The sequence below is a fragment of the Thecamonas trahens genome (genome assembly GCF_000142905.1).
Source record: "Thecamonas trahens ATCC 50062 unplaced genomic scaffold supercont1.26, whole genome shotgun sequence".
Lineage (NCBI taxonomy): Eukaryota > Apusomonadida > Apusomonadidae > Thecamonas > Thecamonas trahens.
Genome location: NW_013657654.1, coordinates 51,975 through 70,458, shown reverse-complemented (window position 1 = coordinate 70,458; position 18,484 = coordinate 51,975). Strand labels below are relative to the sequence as shown.

Genomic DNA, 18,484 nt, shown 5'->3' with positions numbered 1-18,484 from the left:
AAGAAGAAGACTCAGGCTGGCGAGAGCAGACGTGTGCTTCAGACTCGTGCGGTGTGCATATGGCCGGTGAGCATGCCCGCAAGCGCCAGCGCGGGCTTGTGCTTGGTGGCGGTGAGCGAGTTGCCGACGAAGCCGAGGCCGGCGAGGCGGCCGCCAGTGTTCCACGACCTTTTCTGGCTACGGCGGCCCGTTGCGAGAGCGACGAGCCGAGCAGGGGCGAGCTTGCGCAGGCGCGGTATGAGACGGAGATCTGGCCAGAGATAGAGGCTGTGCTCGGCGGCTTGCTACGAGGCGACGACTCGGCCATGGCCTCGTTCTCGCTCTCGTGGCTCGTCCACCGCGCCTTTGCCGCCGTCTCGGAGGGTCTGGCCACCCGCATGTATGGCGATGTGCTCGAGGTTGTCCGAGTCGGCGTGGGGCAGGCTGCCGCCAACTCGCCCGATGCTCTGGACGTTGCGCTGAATGGGTACTCGCGGGCGCGCAGCATCTTCCCGGCCTGGTTCTACCACCTCGACCGAATCTATCTCGCGCCGGTCCTCCACACCACCCTTGTCGACGCTACCGACGCCATCGTGGCCTCGGCTGTCGAACGCTTTTCGAACAACTCGCTCCCGCATGTGCCGCCCCCGATCCCACTCCCGCCGGGTGCCGGTCTGGCGCCGATGGACACCGGCTTGCCGTCGTCGACGGCGTCAGCTCCGTCGACGCGGCAGCAACAGAGCCGGGCTCGCCCGGCGTACATCCGCAAGCGGCCCCGGTCGCGGTCGGGCTCGCGGTCGGGCTCGCGGTCACGATCGACGTCGCCGTAGTGTGTATGGCGGCTGTATGGTAAAGGCGCACCACTTGTCGCTATGACCACAAGACACGCGGCGCTGGTCATCAACGCCGGCTCATCGTCGCTCAAAGCGAGGCTGTATTTGCGGCCAAAAACGTGCGGCAAGGGCCAGCGGCAGCAGGTGCAAGCGACAGACATGGCAGGCGGCGAGATCTTCTCAACGATGATCAGCGGGATTGAGACCGCGAGCGGCATGGCAGCTGCGGTGGCCGAGGTGCTGACTGAAGCCAAGGCTGCTGATGTCGAGCTGGACCTTGTGGCGCACCGGGTTGTCCATGGTGGCCGCGAGAGGGCCGGTGCGGTGGTTGTGGACGACGTCGTGCGGGCGTCGATCGCCGAGGCAGCCGTCCACGCGCCGCTGCACAATCCGCCGGCATTGCTCGCGCTCGAGGCATGCGCCGCGGCAGCGGGGCCTTACGTGCCACAGGTGGCGGTCTTTGACACGGCACCGCATGTGGCAGGCATGGCGGCGTGCGCGTACACGGTGCCTGTCCGGACTCAGCTGGCTGACGCGGCCAGCGTCCGCAAGTACGGCTTTCACGGCTCGTCGCACGCGTACGTGGCCGAGGCTGCAGCTGCGGCACTTGGACTTGCGCCCGAGGCTGCAGCGGTGGTGACGGCTCACCTCGGATCGGGGGCGTCGGTGGCGGCGATTGACGGTGGCCGTGTTGTCGACACCTCGATGGGCTTCTCGCCGCTCGGCGGGCTGGTCATGGCCACCCGCCCAGGCGACATGGATCCTGGCGCGGTGCTCGCGCTCGGCCGGGCGCTGCTCGCGGACGAGAAATTGGGCGCGGCGGAGCTGTTGGATGCACTGGGTGATGAGCTTGCGTCACGCTCGGGTCTGATGGGCATGGCTGGGACACGGTCGATGCGCCAGGTACTGGCCGGCGCAGCCGCAGGGGACGCTCACTGCATCCTTGCCCGCGACGTGTACATTCACCGGCTGGTGTTCCAGCTCCACGGCCACATCGGGCTCCTCTCACGTGCCCCTGACGCGATTGTGTTTACCGGCGGAGTGGGCGAGGCGTCGGCCATAGTGCGATCGCTCGCATGTAGCCCGCTCCTCTCGGCCAGCCTCGATGTATCCGCCAACCGCGACGATGAAGTTGCTGCTGCACTTGCTAGGCATGGTTATGCCGACATTTCGTCTGGAAAGGGAGACATCCGACTGCTTGTCGTGTCCACCAACGAGGAGGCGTACATTGCTGCCCAGGCGTATCGTGCGACGCGGGGGATGGATGGTAGTCATGATCTTCCCGAATGCTCGGACCCTTGCTTACCGCCGCCTGCGATAAAGATCCTTCACCCGCCGCCCGTATGTCTGGTCGTCCACCTGCTGCCTGGTCGTCCGCGTGCCAACGGGCTACTTACCTGCCTAGCCGCCGACATGCCAGATGGCCGCCTGCCATGACGCCTGCCGCCCGGCATGCCACCACCAGCAGGCGACCGCCCCACCACCCCACCAACCACCCCACCGCCCACCTCACCGCCGACCTCACACATCTCTCTCTCTCTCACCCCCTACCCCCCCCCCCCCCCCCTCCCCCACCCACCCCACCCACCCCTCACCCCTCACCCGGCATGACGGCAGTCCCCCCCCCACACCCTCAGCCGTCCTGCTCGGCCCCAACGTGTGCGTGGGCCTGCCCAACGAGAGCCGACTGTACTTTGACGCTGCTGTGAACAAGGTGGTGGTGGTGACGGGACAGACGGAACTGAGAGCCATCTCCTCCCCTCCCACACTCTACACACGACATGGTCTCCGTTCGGTGGCTTATGATGATCCCACTGCTCTCGAAATGCTCCTCCCGGACAGGGGCCCTCTCCTCACATGTCCTCGGCTCGCCCTCGACTTTACCTTTGTCGCGCTCATCCGCTCCACCCGTCTCGTCGAGTTTGTGCCTATTCCGCTCCATCTCCGTCCTGGTCAATCAGCTCCATCGCCTGCCTCTCGTGGTCCTGGCCCGGCGGTTGCTGCGGCTGATTCTCGCTCGGCTTCGGCCGGCCTCACCTCTAGCCGCAAAAAGGCCCGCCGCTCAGGCAGTGCTGCTGGTGGGGGCAAGTCGATCATGCTGACGTGCAAGGCGTCGAGAGAGCCGATGCTCATCTTTGATGGCGGCTGGCCGTATGTGGGCAACTTTTTCCTCGTCACCTCGCAGACCCTCGAGCTGTACGGGTACAGCAGCTCCAAGGGCACGTTCAAGCTCCTCAAGTCACACTCGCTCGCCATCCACTGGCACGTCTACTCGCACGTGGCCAAGGTCATCCTGCTCGCCACCAATGAGCAGGGCACCGTGCTCCAGCCGTTTCTCTTCAAGCCGGACGGCCTCGTCAAGCTACCCAAGCTCCGCATTGCCGCTCGGACCGGAGCCTCCAAGGTCTCCGCCGCAGACGTCCACCTTGCTGTCGTCTACCACAAGGTCTTTCTCATCCACATCAACGCCGCCGACGGCTGCGCTGCCCTCTACCTCATTAACCGCGACGAAGCTGTGCTCCGCGCAGAGCTCCCCATCGCCCGCGGCTGCACCCACCGGCTCTCTATTATCGACCAGCTCCTTGTCTTTCACAACGTTGACCAGGGCTCGGTCCTCATCTACGACATCAAAGTCTCGTGCCGCAACCCGCTCGACAAGCCACGCCCTCTCCCGGCTCCTGGCTCTGCCCCTCCGCCGACGCTCACCTACCCGTTTGCACCGTTGCCTGCCTTAGCTACGCCTGACAGCGCCGACAGTGCCAACTCGTCTGACGGGACGAGCTCGCCGCGGACGCCACGTCGCGGCCGCCGCCCGTGGCTCTACTTTGCGCCCGACCTGGTGATGGAGCCCGAGTCCGGGCGTATCTTCTCGCTTCTACTCGACCTCTCAGCGCTTGCCGCCAACTTTACTGACGCCCGCCGCCGCATCGCCTTTCTTCTCAAACGCGAACACTGCAAGGTCCTCGTCCTCCACACCATCCGCGAGATGATCTGGGCCAAGGCATCACTTAACGCCATCGGCCAGGTCTTTGACATGATCAACGAGATCTGCAACCTCGCCCAGCGTGAGCGTGCAGAGGCCGAGCTCGCCCAGCTGCACTCGGCCGCCGCTGCCAACTCGAAGCGCAAGTCTCGCCGCGGCTGGACCTCATGGTTCTCGTCGTCGTCGTCGTCGTCATCGCCGTCTGCTTCGGCGGCGGCAGCCGCCGCCGAGGCGCCGACCGCGACGCTGTCGGCTCAGGGCGGACCGGCCCGCCCGGCGTCGGCGCCTCCGGCAGCTCACACCGCAGCGCGCGACGTGCCGTTTGGCGGCTCTCGGCTTCCGGCCACCTCGTCGGCGGCATCGCCGTCTGCGTCGTCGCTGCTCCCGCTGACGGGCTCGGCGACGTCGGACTTGGCGTCCAAGTACGCCGAGCTCGGCGGGACCATTCCGCTGCAGCGGGTGCCGTCACCGGCCGACGCCGACGTCTTTGGCGCGCTGGTCCGCTCCTCGCTCGCCACCTCATCGCAGCTGCTGTTCGAGCCGCCGCTCGGCGCCCTCGGCGTCTCGCCCGAGCTCGTCTCGTCGCTTGGCAGCGCGGCCGCGGCCGCGGCCTCGGAAGTCGCTACCTCGCCACTCCTTGTCACTGCCCGGACCAAGGACGGCTTTGCCATCATCGAGCAGAAGGAGATTTACTCGTTTGTGCTCGCGTCGATGGTAGAGGAGGCCCGCGAGCTGACGCCCAAGTTCAAGCTCGCCGTCCTCATGGAGTACATCCGCTCACTCTCGTTCAACTCGCGTCCAGTCCAGCACTACCTCTACGAGCTCATCATCAACCTTCTTGTGGCTGAGGCCAAGTTCCACCAGCTCCACCAGCTCATCCAGTACCACGTCGTCATGGACTCGACGCCCGTCGCCCTCCAGCTCCTCTCGCTCGACGCCGTCTACCCGCCGGCCTTTCAGCTCGCGCTTGACATGCTCAAGCGGCTCCACACCCACGAGGAAATCGTGGAGGTCCTCCTCTCGCGCAACTACGTCCTCCCGGCGCTGCGTTTCATCCGCGAGCACGGCTTCCGCTCGGTCCCGGTCAAGCGCTTCCTCCGCCTCGCCCTCGATTCGGGCGACACGCCGCTCTTCCACACCGTCTTCACCTTCTTTGCCCAGCGCAACTTGTATCTCCGCGGCAACGAGGCTTTTCTTCCCGAGGAGGAGTGCGATGAGTTTGTTGCCGCCTTTGCAGCCCTCTACGCCGCGTAGCCGCTGCTACAAACGCCCAGCGCCCACGCCCATCTCTCCTTTTGCTTTGATGTATGTAATCCATGTAATCAGTACCACGCGCACCATCCAAGGTAGAGAGATGCCAAGTTCTCGAGCGAGGTTGCCTGCCGGATGAGCTTGTCGACCTGTGCCTCGACCGAGAGCGTCTCGTTCTCATCAAAGTCACGACCAGAGAGCTTGGACGAGATGCGGTTGATGATCTGGACAGCCTTCTCGTTGAGCTCGGGCTCGGCGGTGGTGGAGACTTCGGCGAGTGCCGACTCGTCGACGACCTTGCGGCGGGCGCCGGGGACGCCCTCGGCAAAGACTGGCGGCGAGCCGACGCCGTCGGCAGGCTCGCCGTCGGCACCGGCACCGGGCGCGCCGTCAGCCACGGTCTTGTCCTCGAGCAGCCGCCAATTAATGAGCGGGTCGTGGACAAAGGCCTCGAGGACCGACATAAGCGCGTCCTTGTTGAGCCGCAAGACGTGCATGACCGACTCGCAGGTAAACCGGTAGTTGCCCTCGATCATCGAGACCTCCATGGCCTTGCGGAGCATGCGGGTCAGCCGGAACGGCACCTTTTCCGGGAACTTGTCGCGGAGCATGGCGACCTCGAAGCAGTCGCCCCAGTCGATGTGGACGACCTTGCCCGACCTGCGATCGATCATTAGGTTCGACGGGTGACGATCGCCGAGGCCGAGGATGTAGCCGACCATCGACATGACCGCCAGAGACCGCGTGTAGTTGGTCCGCCGCTCAAGCCACGCCTCGGACGACGGCGACTTGAGCCAGAGCATCTTGTACAGGTCGTCGCCCGACGAGCCGTCGAGCGCCGCGAGGAAGACCTCCACCTTTTGCATCAGCGTCAGCGTCTCGTACCGCGCCGGCGAGAGCTGCAGCATGTGCCGGTGCTCCTGGTTGAGCGGAATGCCGCGCATCTCGCGGTATTCTTGCACGAGCGCGTGGAGTGTGTCCGTGTCCGGCACCCAGCCGAGGAGGCCCGAGTACGGCGAGAGCGGGATGATCTCGTATCGGATGATGCCCAGGTGTTTGCGCGCCGTCTCGGGATCGTTCTGCAGCAGCGTGTTGACCAGACCAAACAGCTGCATGACCCGCTCGTCCTGCCGCAGGTCCTCGTGGCCTTTGAGCAGGTACTCGTAGCGGACTCCGTCCGAGCCGAGGATCGAGATCTTGCGCGGCCGCTGCTTCGAGGCAATGATCCGCAGCTCAGAGCCGAACCGCGCAATGCGGACCATCGCCGTGTTGGCGCCGTACGTACCCGGGACCGGAAGCTCGAGGTCGCGCGCAGAGTCGAGGAGTGGCGAGACGTACTTCATCTCGAGGCACTTCATCTCCGCGAGCTGCTTGTCGATGCGCCGGAAGACCCGGTAGTAGAGGTCCCACGCCTGGTTGAGATCGTTGGCCTTTCGCGACGCCTTGTATCGCTCGCACCACTTGGCCGCCTCGCGCAAGTCGCGGCCGTACGCCTGCTGGAACGAGACCTCGCGAAGCGTCGTCGCGCCGGCGTCGAGCGACTGGTGGAGCTCGTCGAGGGCGGCAAACATGCCGTCGACGTCACCGTCGCCAAAGAACAGTCGTGAGGCCTCCTCCAGCGCCTCGTGCCACATCTCGTACCACAGGATGGCGACGCGGATGAGTTCGTCGGCAACCATCTCGGCCTGCTCAATCAGGTTCGGGGAGTGGTTCTTGATCGAGTTGACAATGAGGAGCGCAGACTTGCGCCGCGCCGCAGACTGTGACTTGGACGCCACCGTGAGCGGGTAGACAAGAGCCTGCGGATGCGCCTTGCCCACCTGAGTGAGGAGCTCGATGACGGTCTTGCGGACCCGCTCGTTCGACGCATGGATCCGCGCAATGAGCTGCGGAATGACACACAGCCACGTGTCGACCGAGACAAGGCCAAAGCCCTCAAAGAGCGCAGACTCGACCGACGACCGGTGACCGTACTTGAACCAAAGAGTGAGAACCCGGAGCGCGTCCTGGAGCATCGAGCCGGCCGAGCCGAGCGCGAGCGACTGGAAAAAGCCACGGAGCGAGGCCACGAGGTACGGGTCAAGCGCGTCTTCGTCGCGCGGGCTGGCGTCGTCCACCGCAAGGTGCTGGACCGCCGCGAGGTTGATCCGCGCCCACGAGTGCCACCCGTCGTACCATGACGGGTCGTGCTCGGTCCCGGCCTCAAAGGCGGCGAGAATGGCCTCGAGCGAGCCGTCCGATGTCGGCCCGGTGTGGGTCGCCAGGAGCCACTCGCCGAGCTTGACCGAGGCGCGCGCCATGAGCCGCGGCTCGCACTCGGCCATGCCTGACGCCAGCATGTCCTGCAGGTAGCGGAGGGCGAGGATCTTGTGCGGGGCGACCGTGAGTGCACCCGAACCGGCGGCGGTGTCGCCGGCAACGGTGCCGGATGCAAACGACGAGGCAAAGGCGGCCGAGGCAAACGGCGAGAGCTCGTACAGCGATACCGCGGCGCCCTCGGGCTTCTGCTCCCACACATGCTTGATGTAGGCAAATACGACCGGCGGCGGCGCGGATGCGAGGACATCCGGGAGAGGGCGTGGCGCGACAGGGTCAGACGCCACCGCACCAAGCGCAGTGCCCAGCATCGGCGGTGTCTCGTCGAGGAGTGCAGTGATCGACTTGTACGAGAGGCGCATGCGGCCCGACTCGCGGCAGAGCTCGGCAAAGTTAAGCCAGGTCGCCATGTCATCGTTGGGCTGGAGCACAATAGAGCGGACAGCGAGGACCCGCTGCCAGATGTCGATCGAGCGCTGGCAGCCGTCGAGGCGGGCGGCCCACATCTTGCGGATGAGCCGCTGCTGCTCGTCGTCGGCGAGCTTGTAGGCAATAACCTCTTCCATCTCTGCGAGCTGCATGACCTGCACCATCACCGGGTACGCCCGGTCGTACGACTCGGAGACGAGCGCGGTGAGCTCGGTGTCGAGCAGCTCGCGGGCCTTGTCGACGTAGCTCTGTGCCTCGGCGTACGCGTCCGAGTGTAGCGCGAGGACGGCGCGGTAAAAGGCACCCGGGACGGTGGCGGCGTCCATGGCGTCGACGTAGGTGGCCATTTCGGACCAGTCCGAGAGGTTCCACGCGGCGGCGGCGGCCATGGGCGCGACGTCGCCGTGGAGCGTCGGCGGCAAGCGGTCCCAGGCCGACGAGGCGAGGGCGGCCAGCGACTCCCACTCGCCGAGCGCCGAGAGGCAGCGCATGCGGCCGAGGTGCGGGTCGAGGGTGGCGCTGGCAACCTGGACAGACATGTCGGGCGAAATGTCAGAAACGTCGGCCTCGGCCTCGTCGTAGGCCGCAAGCGCATCCTCCCAGCGGTGGAGCTTCTCGTACCAAGACGACTTGAGGACGACGCCGTGGTTGATGCGGGCGTAGAGGAGGATGCCCTCGGCGGCCTCGGGCTGGCCGAGCTGATTGTTGATAGAAATGAGCGCTTCGATGGTCTCCTCGGGCGCGTGCTGGAACTCGATTTCTTTGTAGTGAAGAGCTTTGGCGTAAGCGCGGCACTTTTCAGCGAGCCGGCCAAGTGTCTCGATAGGAATGGAGAGCGCCTGGTCGTTGTGCTCCATAAACTCAGCCAGGTTGAGCAGCTGCTGTAGGATCTCTGCGGGAATGGTGTCGGAGCAGAGCGCGGTCTGGAGCGAGCGGGTAAGGGCGGTGCGGTACTGGTCGAACAGCTCGGTCCAGCACGAGAGGAAGGCGGCATTGAAGAGGTGCTTGGCGAGCGGCGGGTAGACTTGTGCAAGAGCCCAGCAGGCGCGGAGCGAGGGCGAGCTCGACGACTTGAGGAGCTGGACCGAAAACTTGCGGATCCACTCGAGCCAGTCCTCCTTGGTTGTCCGCTGCGATGCCTCCCAAGCCTTTTGCAGGACCTGCTCGTTGACCGGGAGGCGGGCAATGGCATCGTCCGATCCTGCTTCGACCTCGTCGGCTTCGACCTCGTCGTCGTCCTGCTCGGCGCGGAGGTCGCCCTTAAGGAGCTTGGAGACGAGCGCCTCGTAGCGCGGATGGGCGAGGCCCTGGGCGTGGAGCGCCTTGTTGATCATGGGAATGAAAACGGCAAAGTCGGAGCCGAGGTGGACAACAAGCGCACAGAGGGTCTCCATGACTTCGCGGACGAGGTCTGGCGAGCCCGAGGCGAGGATGCGCGCGAGAGGAAGAATGATGCGCGAGGCGTACTCGGAAAAGTTGAGCTTGCGGCAGAGGCGACCAAGCGCTTGCAGGGCCTGGACGCGGACAACAAGCGGCGCCTCGACTTGCTCGGTCATGCGGACGACGGCCGGGACCACGAGGTGGAGGTAGTCGTCTAGGTTGGTGCCAAAGGTCTCGAGGGCAGCGAGCGCCTTGCGGCGCGGAAGTCCGGCCTCGGAGACGTCGGCATGCAGAATGCGGAGGAGGTGTGGAATGAGCTTTGGCAGGTAGACCTTGAACTCGTCCGCGAGGGCGGTGGAGATCTCTTCGACAAGCGAGATGATCTGGATGAGAAGGCCCGAGTCCCAGAACTCGAGGATGAGGTCAAAGAGCTCGTCGAGGTACTCGCGGATGTGGTGCTTCACGATGACGACAATGGACGACATGTGCTGGAAGAGAGCCTCGCGGAGCGACGGGTCGCACCCGCGCATGACCTGGAGCATTGGCGGCATGATTTGAGGGAGAAACGGCGCGGCGCGCATGCCGAGCGAGGTGAAAATCTGCATGACCGTCGAGACAACGAGCTTGTGGTGCTTGGCAAGTGTCGGGTCGGAGAGGACAGCAATGAGCGCGGTTATGGCGACGCGGGCGTGGTACTCGTCGAGCGAGGCGTTGGCATCGGCCGGCGGGAGGAGGGCGAGCGACTGGAGGTCGGGGCCGGTTGGGGCGACGGTCTCGCGACGAGCGCGTGTGGCACGGGTACCCGAGTTGTCAGGGACGGCAGCACCCGCGTCGGTGAGCGGCTCACTGCCGGCTTCGGCGACGTCGGCGAGTGCGCCCGAGCCACCGGCTGGCTGCTGGATGAGCTTGTGGCGGTAGGGGTCGAGGGCGCCGATGATGCCGAGGACCTTCATGATCTCGGACCGGATCTCGGCGGACGACTCGGACGAGAGGGCGCCGAGAAGAATGTTGAGAAGGGCCGGGAAGCGCACGTAGGGCGCGACGACATAGCCCGTGGATTGGCAGAGCTGGCCAAGGGTGCGCATGGCGACCTTGCGGCGGAGGAGTGACGACTGGTCGTAGAGTGTCTCGATGATGAGCGGCAGCAGAGCCGGTGTGTACTGCAGCATGGCCTCGCCAGCCACAACAGCAAGCTCGCCGAGAGCAGAGAGGACGTAGGTGCCGACGAGCATGCCAGCCGACTTGTCGGTGAGTTTCGGGAGGAGGGCACGGATGACCGAAGAGACGTACGGCTTGATGAGGCGGTGCGAGGAGGCGATGAGCTGGGCGAGGAGCTGGGCCGACTCTTCCTTGTTGGTCGCCTCACCCGAGTACTCGAGCTCGGTGAGGAGCTGAATAAGGGTCTTGCGGAGGGCAGGCATGACGTAGGCCGGATTGCGCATGGTGAGGCGGCCGACGAGCTTGATGGCGAGCTCGCGGATGGCAAAGACCTCGTCTTTGAGCGCAATAAAGAGCGATCGGAGGACTTCGGCCTGAGCGAGGTGGTAGTCGAAGCGGTCGTCGAGTGAGGCGAGGACAGCCTCGCGGATGGACGGGTCCGGGTCAGCAATGCCGACCACGATGAGCTTCTCCAGGACCTCTGCGACGACGATGGACTCGTGGCCCGAGGTCGGCGCCGGTGTGTCCGGCTCAACTAGGAGCGCACAGCATGTGAGGGCGGCCTGGCGGCGGATGAGCGGCTCCGAGTGCTCAAGAAAGTCGACGACGCAAAAGCGGACCAGCTCCGAGAGGATGTGGCCCTCAAAGTTGAATTGACCTAGCGTCTCGAGAGCGAGGGCAAGGAGCTCGGGATTGGACGCGCCGCCCTGGGCGGCAATGGTCGCGGCGAGTGCCGGGTTTGCGCTCAGCGGCGAGATGCCCGAAGCCGGGGCCGAGCTCGTGGCGGCGGTGGCCGACGACGACGAGCCGGTGGATCCAGGCGCCGAGTAGGGAACACCCTTGAGGACGAGCGAGAGCATGTCGAGGAGGCGGGTCTGGATCGGCGAGAGAAGCTCTGGAAGGTGAGCAGCGATGGGTGCGAGCGAGTCGACGAGCCGCTGCGAGAGGCCGGAGAGGAACATGGTGTCGAGGAGGGCGGCGAGTCGCTTGGCGAGCGGCGGGCCCATGGCTTCGGCGAGCATGGCGACACAGTCGAGCGAGGCGAGCGAATAGGTCTTGGACGACTTTTTGGCGGAGAGCGAGTCGGAGATGGCCTTGAAAATGGCGTCGAGGAAAGGAGCAATGTTGGACTTGACTACGCGGGCAATTTCGCCAACGGCCACAAAGGCGACGTCGCGGTCGTCGCGGGCCGACTTGAGGACTCCCAGCATGTCGGCCATGGCATGCTTGAGGTGGACGGCGATAAACTCTTCGGAGCGAAAGGCGGCGATCTTGGGAATGATGATGAGGAGTGAGCGGCGGATGTCGCGGTTCTTGTGCGACTGGAAGGAGAGAATGACGGCAACGTCGTCGAGGACCGAGTCCATAAACTCGGGCGCCATGTCGAGGAGGACTGAGAGGGTGAGGAGCGCGCCGTGGATGGCGTCGGGCGATGGCGAGGTGAGAGCGCGCATAGCCTCGTCAAAGAGGCGCGAGAGCCAGTCGGCCTTGAGCGCGGCCTGGCGCGAGGAGATGAGGCGGAGGCACGAGGCAAGGGCCTCGACGGCGACTTTGCGGACAGCCAGCTTGGGGTCGGAGACTGGAATGGAGAAGAGGTCAAAGAACGAAGCGACGTGGACGTAGAAGAGGGTCGGGGCCATGATGGAGAGCTCGCGGAGGAGGAGGACGGCGGCGAGGCGACGTGACTCGTTACGGTCGTTGCCCGAGAGCCAGTCAAAGGCCCGGGAGACTTCAAACTCGACAATGTCTGCCGAGAGCGTGCCGCCGACCTGCGCCAAGCGGCCGAGCGTCTTGGCAGCCATCTCCATGACCGACGGATCCGAGCAGGGGAGGACGTTCTTGAGGTAGTTTGCGAAGCGAGCAATCTTGGTGGCATTGTCGTGGGTATCGACGTCGACCAGGACAGCAATCGCAAGAACACCGCCCTTGTTCTCATCCACCGATGCCGAGTTGACCAGATCATGGATGACGTTCCTCAGCTCGTTCATAAACCTTGTCCGCAAGTCCGACGGCGACTCACGAACGACCGAGACCACCAACGACTGCAGAGCTGCCGCACCTTTTTGTTGCGTCACCACGTCATTTCTGTATGAACACACACACACACACACACACACACACACATATGCATATACATATACATACACAGGTCCGTATGGAATGCGGTGAGGGTATGGAAAGGCTGCTGGTTGGTGGTTGGTGGTTGGTGGTGGTTGGTGGTCTGGCTGACTTTGCCAAAAAAGGGTCGTAGCCTAGCTCGGGCCAGGTGGTCCGTCCCATGCAGGTGTGTGTGTGGAGTGGGGGGTGGGGGTGGGCAAGGGCAAGAACAAGGGTAGTCAGCAAGGAGAGAGTGAGAGAGGGGAGCCAGCGTACTTTGTCCGGAGTAGTTGTGCGATACCATGTAGGGAGTCTAGCATGGATGACGACATGGTAGCTCCCGTGGACGGGGAGAGGGGAGGGGGGGGGAGGGGGAGGGAGGGAGAGAAGCCGTGCGGTCAGTTTGCCTCTGCTCGGTTTACCTCGCAGCCTTGTTCCGGGGAATGGAATGGGATGGGATGGGATGGCGATGAGATGGCAGAGGATGGTGCGATGAGAGAGATGGGTGCGGGTGCGATGGGAGGTTCATTGGGATAAGGGTGCTATGTCTGGGGGGGGGGGGGGGGTGGGAGGGGAATGTTGCTTGTTGCGCTGTTGTTGGGTGAGTGAAGGGATTCGGCGTCGGGATCGGGTCCGGATCTGAGCTCAGGCTCAGCTGTGGGGGGAGGTGATCGGCCCAGACGGCGCAACTGGCTTGGTGTCCGGCTTGATCAGACGGGCCACAAGAGGAGTACGAGACAGGTCGACCACTGATGCCCGAAAGGCAGGCGCGAGAGGCACAGAGGCTGAGGCAGAAGCGGCTGCGCGAGAGCGTACGAGCCAAGATGGACAAGCTGGCTCGGCTGGTCGAGCTCGACATGAGCAGCAAGCCCAAGCCGACCATCGCAGCCATCCTGGACGCATCCATGGAGGTATCCAGTTGCAGAACTTGCGGATTGATGCGCTGGAGGCCTGTGCCAATGGCAGCGCCGCCGCCGTTGCTAGAGACTGGATCCTGCCCGATCCAAGCTACAAACCTTTCAGTGTGACAACCATGGATCCGCGACTACCGTATATGGAGAGCCGTATGTGGAGAATGGCGCCTTTGCGGATGAGTGCCTCCTGGTTGCCGACGGCATCTCAGTCGCCAAGCCGCCACGGCCACGGCAGCCGCCACAGGCGCCGGCACTGCAATCGCCGCCACCACCGCCGCTGCCGCCGCCATCGAGAGTGCGTCATCCAATGGGAGCTTGTTGTGATCCGCCGCCACCGCCACCATCATCATCGGCACCAGCTCCACCGACCGCCGCTCCGCCGCCGTCCGATCTCCCAGACAGACAGCGAGGCCGGCGACAAACTCGAGGCACTGATGCAGCTGGTCAACGGTGAAACTGGCGAGATCTGATGGCATAGCATAAGCGGTGCACCGCAATCCAGAAACACAGAGCAGGACCGGATTCATGGGCGACGCGCGCGTCCGTCCAGCTGTCAGCAGCCGACGCCAGCCGAGTCACGGAGCCGACCTTCCACATCCACACTACCACCGGCAAGACCGCCACCTCTCTCTCTCCTTCTCCCTCTCCCTCTCGGCCACTATGAACAGCACAAGCAACCAAGTGGCAGCACTGCACAAGACAGCCAGACGAGCCATGCTCTCCGCCCGACAGACCGTCTCACGAGCAAGTCTCTCACTCTCGCACGGCGCGACGACAGCTGCCGCTGCTGCTGCCATGGCCGGCGACGATGCACCCGTGACAGCAGCACTGGCGAATCTTAGTAATGTGTGTGATGCACTGAGTCGGACGGTGGCTCAGCTCCCGCCATCGGCACGGGCTATGTGGTCGAGGAAGGCTCAGGTGGTGGCGGACGAGCTGGAGGCTCTGCTGGCAGAGGACGCCAAACATGGCCTGCGGGCCGCAGAGGCTGCCAGTGGAGGCGCAGGCGGCCGAGGTGGTGGTTTCCGTGCTGGCGGCGGAGAAGAGGTTCGCATCGACATGGACGCCGTTGCCGATGAGGCCGCGGGACTCTCCAGGGCGTCGTCGAGGCTTGACGAGATGATCGAGATGGGCTGGGCGAGCGTGGACCAGCTCCGCGAGGACGGCTCCATGCTCAAGCGGGCCAAGACCAAGCTGCTGGATCTCTCGGCTTCTCTCGGCTTCTCGCTCGACGTCATTCGCATGGTCGAGCGCCGCGACGGCCAGGATCGCTGGATCCTGTACGCAGGCATGCTCCTGGTTGTGGTTGTCCTCCTCGTCTCGGTGTTCTACATCCGGCCGTGGTGGCGCGGCGAGGGCGCGTGGGCGCCGGCCCCGCCGCCGATGTAAGCTTTGGCCGCCCCAGCCGGGGGGATAGCTGTTTACTCGCATGCACAGGAGTACAATCACGCCGCCAGCGCAGCCTTGACCAGGCCGGCGTACTTGGGCGTGCCGAGGCCGGTGGTCGGGTCCCAGCCAGGGGCAGCAAAGAAGCACTGGCCATCGCAGCCGCCGGCCTGGTCCGGGTTCCCGCCCTCGACAACATCGAAGAAGCACTCGGAGCCGCACGACGCGGCAGTCTGGTAGAGGAACGGGTTGAGGAAGCCGAGCGGCGGCTTGCCGGCGGCGAGGCGGGCGTCGTTGAGGAGCGAGACGACGGCAGAGAAGGTCGGCGCCGCGCACGAGGTGCCGGCAATCATGCCGGGCAGCGGCACAAAGTCGAGGACGATGGAGAAGCCCGAGGAGAGGGCTGCAACGTCCGGGAAGCCGCGCGAGGTGGCGTTGTAGTACGACGCCGGCGGGAGCTTCACACCCGAGCTGCCGAGGTAGTGGGCGACGGCGGCGGCCTGGTAGTCTGGCCGCGGGAAGATGTTGGAGAAGCCGCCGGTGGAGAGACCGTTGACCACCTCGCCCTTGTCGGTCAGCCGGGTCCCGCCGACGGCGGTGACCCATGGCGTGCCTGCCGGGAAGGTGGGCGAGAAAGCGGTGCCGGCCGCATCGCAACCGACGCCCGAGTCGCCCGACGCAAAGAGGACCGAGACGCCGCGGGCGCCGAGCTTGGCCAGCTCTGCGTTGACAGCCAGCACATAGCTCGGCTCGATAGAGGCCTCAACGTCGCCGTAAGAGACCGAAAAGGTCATGGGCGGGGCAGGATCGGCGGCCACGTCGCCAAGCCACTCGAGGAACGGCTCCTGGTTCGCGTGCGTACCGCCGGTGGACCAGAATGTGGTGTTCACCTTGGCAGCCACCGACATGATGTACTGGATGTCCAGCGTAGCTTCGGTGCCCGGCGGGGCGTGGTTCGGCCCACGAATGGTCGGGTGCGTGCCGATGGCGTAGTCGGCAAAGATGAGGAAGAACTCGTCAAGGTCGGCCTTGCTCATGTACTGCTTAAGGAACTGGGCGACAGCCTGGGTCGTCTTGGGCGACGCGTTGCCCATGGTCTCGTCCACGCCGTATTGCTTGCGGAGAACGTGCGGATCAATGACCAGCGCGTCATCAACAGCGTCAAGCCCGCGCTCGGTCTTGGCCACCAGCGGCTGCGCCACCATGCGGGTCAGGCCACCGGCGGTCAGCACCAGCTCGCGCAGTCCGTGGCGGAGCATAGGACGGCCCTCGGCACAGCGGATGACCGGCTCCAGCACGTCGGCGCCGGGACCGTGAGGAACAAACACCTTGAGCTGGCAATCGGTGACGAGGTGTGCGTCCTGAGCCGTGAGGTGGAGCCGGACAAAGGACGAAGCGCCGCGACGGGAGACTGACCACTCGCCGATAGCACCGTCTGCCAGAGCCTTACGCGCGATAGCCACCGTAGCAGCAATGGCATCAATATCATCATACAGAGCAGAGACGGCCGCCGCAGAGAGGTGCATGCCATACAGCTCATGGCCAGGCGTAGAGACGGCCGTGGTGTAGGCGAAGAGCGCCTCGGCCCCGCCGGCCTTGCCACCCACCACAAGGTCAATGATGAGCTCGCTATTGCCTGCCACATCCTCCGTCGTCGCCTTCCATGTCACGCGAGCTTGAGTCATCTGGCTGAGCATGGCTGCCAGTGCAACCGTTGCCAGCATGGCTGTCGAGAGGGTCAACTTCATGTTGCTGTGGCCAAGTCACGTGCCACCGCCCGCGCTCGAAACGGCAACAGCACGCCAAGCGCCCGCGCGCGGAGGAGTTGATGTCGACTTTAGTTGTTGCTGCTGCGGTCAACTCCGGTGATGGGCCGGACGACGATCGGGCTCGGCAAGCCACGACGCAAGGTCTGCTTGCTGTTGTGCGCTGAGGCCGTCGCGCTCAAGGGTGAAAGGGACCGCGCGCCAACGAAGGATCGGACCCAAGGCGACGAGATTGAAGTGCGAGACAAGACGGGACAGGCGGCCAGAGTACAGCAGCTCACCGGAGAGCCAGACCTCGGCAAGGACGGTGTGATGGTCGTCTGGGAGGTAAGTGACAATGTCGGTTTCGAGTAGGTAGGCTGGCGGGCGGGCGTGCGGGCGGCGCGAGACAGTGCGCACAATCCGATCGCCAAGCCGCTCGCCGGTCAGGGTGTAGAGCTGCATGGCCAAGGCGTCGTCGATGATGTCGAGACCAGAAGTCTCGACAAAGTTGAGCCGCGGCGCATGGACAAAGACCCGATACTCAAAGGCTGACGCCGGAGGGACTGGTGGTCGCGTGGCAGGCTCCAGACCGCGGAGGCTCGCCAGCGACGCCTGCAGCGCCAGCGACGCCTTGTCGTCGGCCTTGGCCCGGTTCCGGAACAGGCCTGGCGGGCTCGCGCCTAGATGGCCAAACGAAAAGCTCATCATCGGGAGCGACGGCTCGCTCTCGGACATGTCGTCCGGCATCGGCTCGAGCGCTGGTGACGACCGCGCCCAAACGTCCGAGACGACCGACGAGTCGCTGTCGGGCGCCTCCAGCAGGTTAGCGTCGTCCGAGTCGAAACCTTCGGCGACAAGCTCGTCGACAAGGGCAGTCTCCGAGGCCTCGGCCACCAGCTCGGCCAGCTGATCATGCTCGTTCCGCTCGACCACCAGCTCAAGAGCAGCCTGCGAGAGCAGCGACGACGAGAGGCCCGACGCCATCGGGCCGTCCAAGCGGTGCTGCTCTTTGCTCACAAACCGCTCCTCAAAGGCGTCCGAGTCGGCGACGCGCAGAAACTCGGCCGCATCCCAGAACGCGGCCTGGCTTTTGAGCACCTTGGCGACCATGCCAGGCTCGTCGGCGGCGGCGGATCGATCGAGCAGGAAGTCGACCAGCTTGGACTCGAGCTCCTTGCCACGGTGCGAGCGACGGACGCAGAGCAGGGCAGGCGCCCACGTCCCGGCCTCTGTACAGACAAATCCAACTGGCCCGTACTGCTCTGTCGCCCGGACAACATACATCTCCTCGCGGTAGTACGAGCGAGCAATGACACTCCGGAGGTGCCAGAACCCGATCTCCTCCTTTCCACGCTCAAACGCCACCGAGTCGCGCTTGAGCCAGGCAAAGACGCTTTTGAGCGCCTCACGGTCAGCCTTCTCAATGACATACTCCAGCACCCGCATCACCACCCGCTTGCCCCGCATCACTGTCTCGGAGAGCATGCCATCGTCGCCGACGCCGTCGCCCTCGCTCCTGCTCGTGGAACCGTCATCGCTCTTCAAGTCGTCGTCGGACAAGAGACAAGCAAAGCTGACGTTGCGCGCGAGGCCTGTCCGACTCTGCTTTCCGCTTCGTCCGGCCAGCACCTCCTCCATCCGCTCCGCCATGGCCAGCTCCGCCAGCTCGCGCTCCACCCGTGCGAGCTCCTTCCCGGCCTTGGTCTCTCTCACCCGCTCGGCAGACAGGCCGCACTCGCGGAGCGCCTGTGTCCGCGCAACCGCCCGTGTATGCGCCTTCTCCAGCGCCGCGCGCCTCTGTGGTAGCACGCTCATCCACGCCCCTTTCCCGCACGCCGACCGCTGCTTCGGTCTGCCGTCTCTGCGACAGGTCGTGTCGGCTACCCGGCTGCCTGCGCAACGGCTGGCCGTTTCACGACCTTTTTAGGGTCAGGGGAGGGGGGTGGGGGGGTTCGCTGTTGGTGGGGATGATATGATGACTCTCCCGTTATATTGCAACATGAATGAGAA

At 64.8% G+C, this 18,484-nt stretch overlaps 4 protein-coding genes across 4 annotated transcripts; 2 read left to right on the top strand and 2 right to left on the bottom strand.

Annotated features, from left to right (window-relative positions):
- Nucleotides 1-43: 43 nt before the first annotated feature.
- On the top strand, nt 44-5,081 carry AMSG_11941 (uncharacterized protein). The gene is made up of 3 exons (XM_013901987.1): nt 44-805; nt 863-2,058; nt 2,450-5,081. Exons 1-3 carry the CDS (start codon nt 60-62, stop codon nt 5,047-5,049), a joined length of 4,542 nt encoding a protein of 1,513 aa, XP_013757441.1. The 5' UTR covers nt 44-59; the 3' UTR covers nt 5,050-5,081.
- AMSG_06124 (serine/threonine-protein kinase mTOR) lies at nt 5,015-12,774 on the bottom strand. Its single transcript, XM_013901877.1, has 2 exons — nt 12,703-12,774; nt 5,015-12,414 (listed from the first exon to the last, which is right to left on the bottom strand). The coding sequence occupies exons 1-2, from the start codon at nt 12,756-12,758 to the stop codon at nt 5,118-5,120; spliced, it is 7,353 nt and encodes a 2,450-aa protein (XP_013757331.1). The 5' UTR covers nt 12,759-12,774; the 3' UTR covers nt 5,015-5,117.
- A 1,091-nt stretch (nt 12,775-13,865) lies between these two features.
- AMSG_06123 (uncharacterized protein) lies at nt 13,866-14,729 on the top strand (the record flags this gene model as incomplete). Its single annotated transcript, XM_013901876.1, has 2 exons — nt 13,866-13,880; nt 14,256-14,729. 2 exons carry the CDS (start codon nt 13,866-13,868, stop codon nt 14,727-14,729), a joined length of 489 nt encoding a protein of 162 aa, XP_013757330.1.
- A 56-nt stretch (nt 14,730-14,785) lies between these two features.
- AMSG_11940 (uncharacterized protein) lies at nt 14,786-18,289 on the bottom strand (the record flags this gene model as incomplete). Its single annotated transcript, XM_013901986.1, has 2 exons — nt 14,786-16,452; nt 16,711-18,289. 2 exons carry the CDS (start codon nt 18,287-18,289, stop codon nt 14,786-14,788), a joined length of 3,246 nt encoding a protein of 1,081 aa, XP_013757440.1.
- Nucleotides 18,290-18,484: the final 195 nt, after the last annotated feature.

Coding starts and splice junctions, on each gene's coding strand:
- AMSG_11941 (XM_013901987.1), top strand. CDS start 60: ATGGCCGGTGAGCATGCCCGCAAGCGCCAGCGCGGGCTTGTGCTTGGT. Junction 806..862: donor CGGTCACGATCGACGTCGCC/GTAGTGTGTATG, acceptor TATGACCACAAG/ACACGCGGCGCTGGTCATCA. Junction 2,059..2,449: donor CATTGCTGCCCAGGCGTATC/GTGCGACGCGGG, acceptor CCACACCCTCAG/CCGTCCTGCTCGGCCCCAAC.
- AMSG_06124 (XM_013901877.1), bottom strand. CDS start 12,758: ATGTCGTCATCCATGCTAGACTCCCTACATGGTATCGCACAACTACTC. Junction 12,415..12,702: donor GCACAACTACTCCGGACAAA/GTACGCTGGCTC, acceptor GTGTTCATACAG/AAATGACGTGGTGACGCAAC.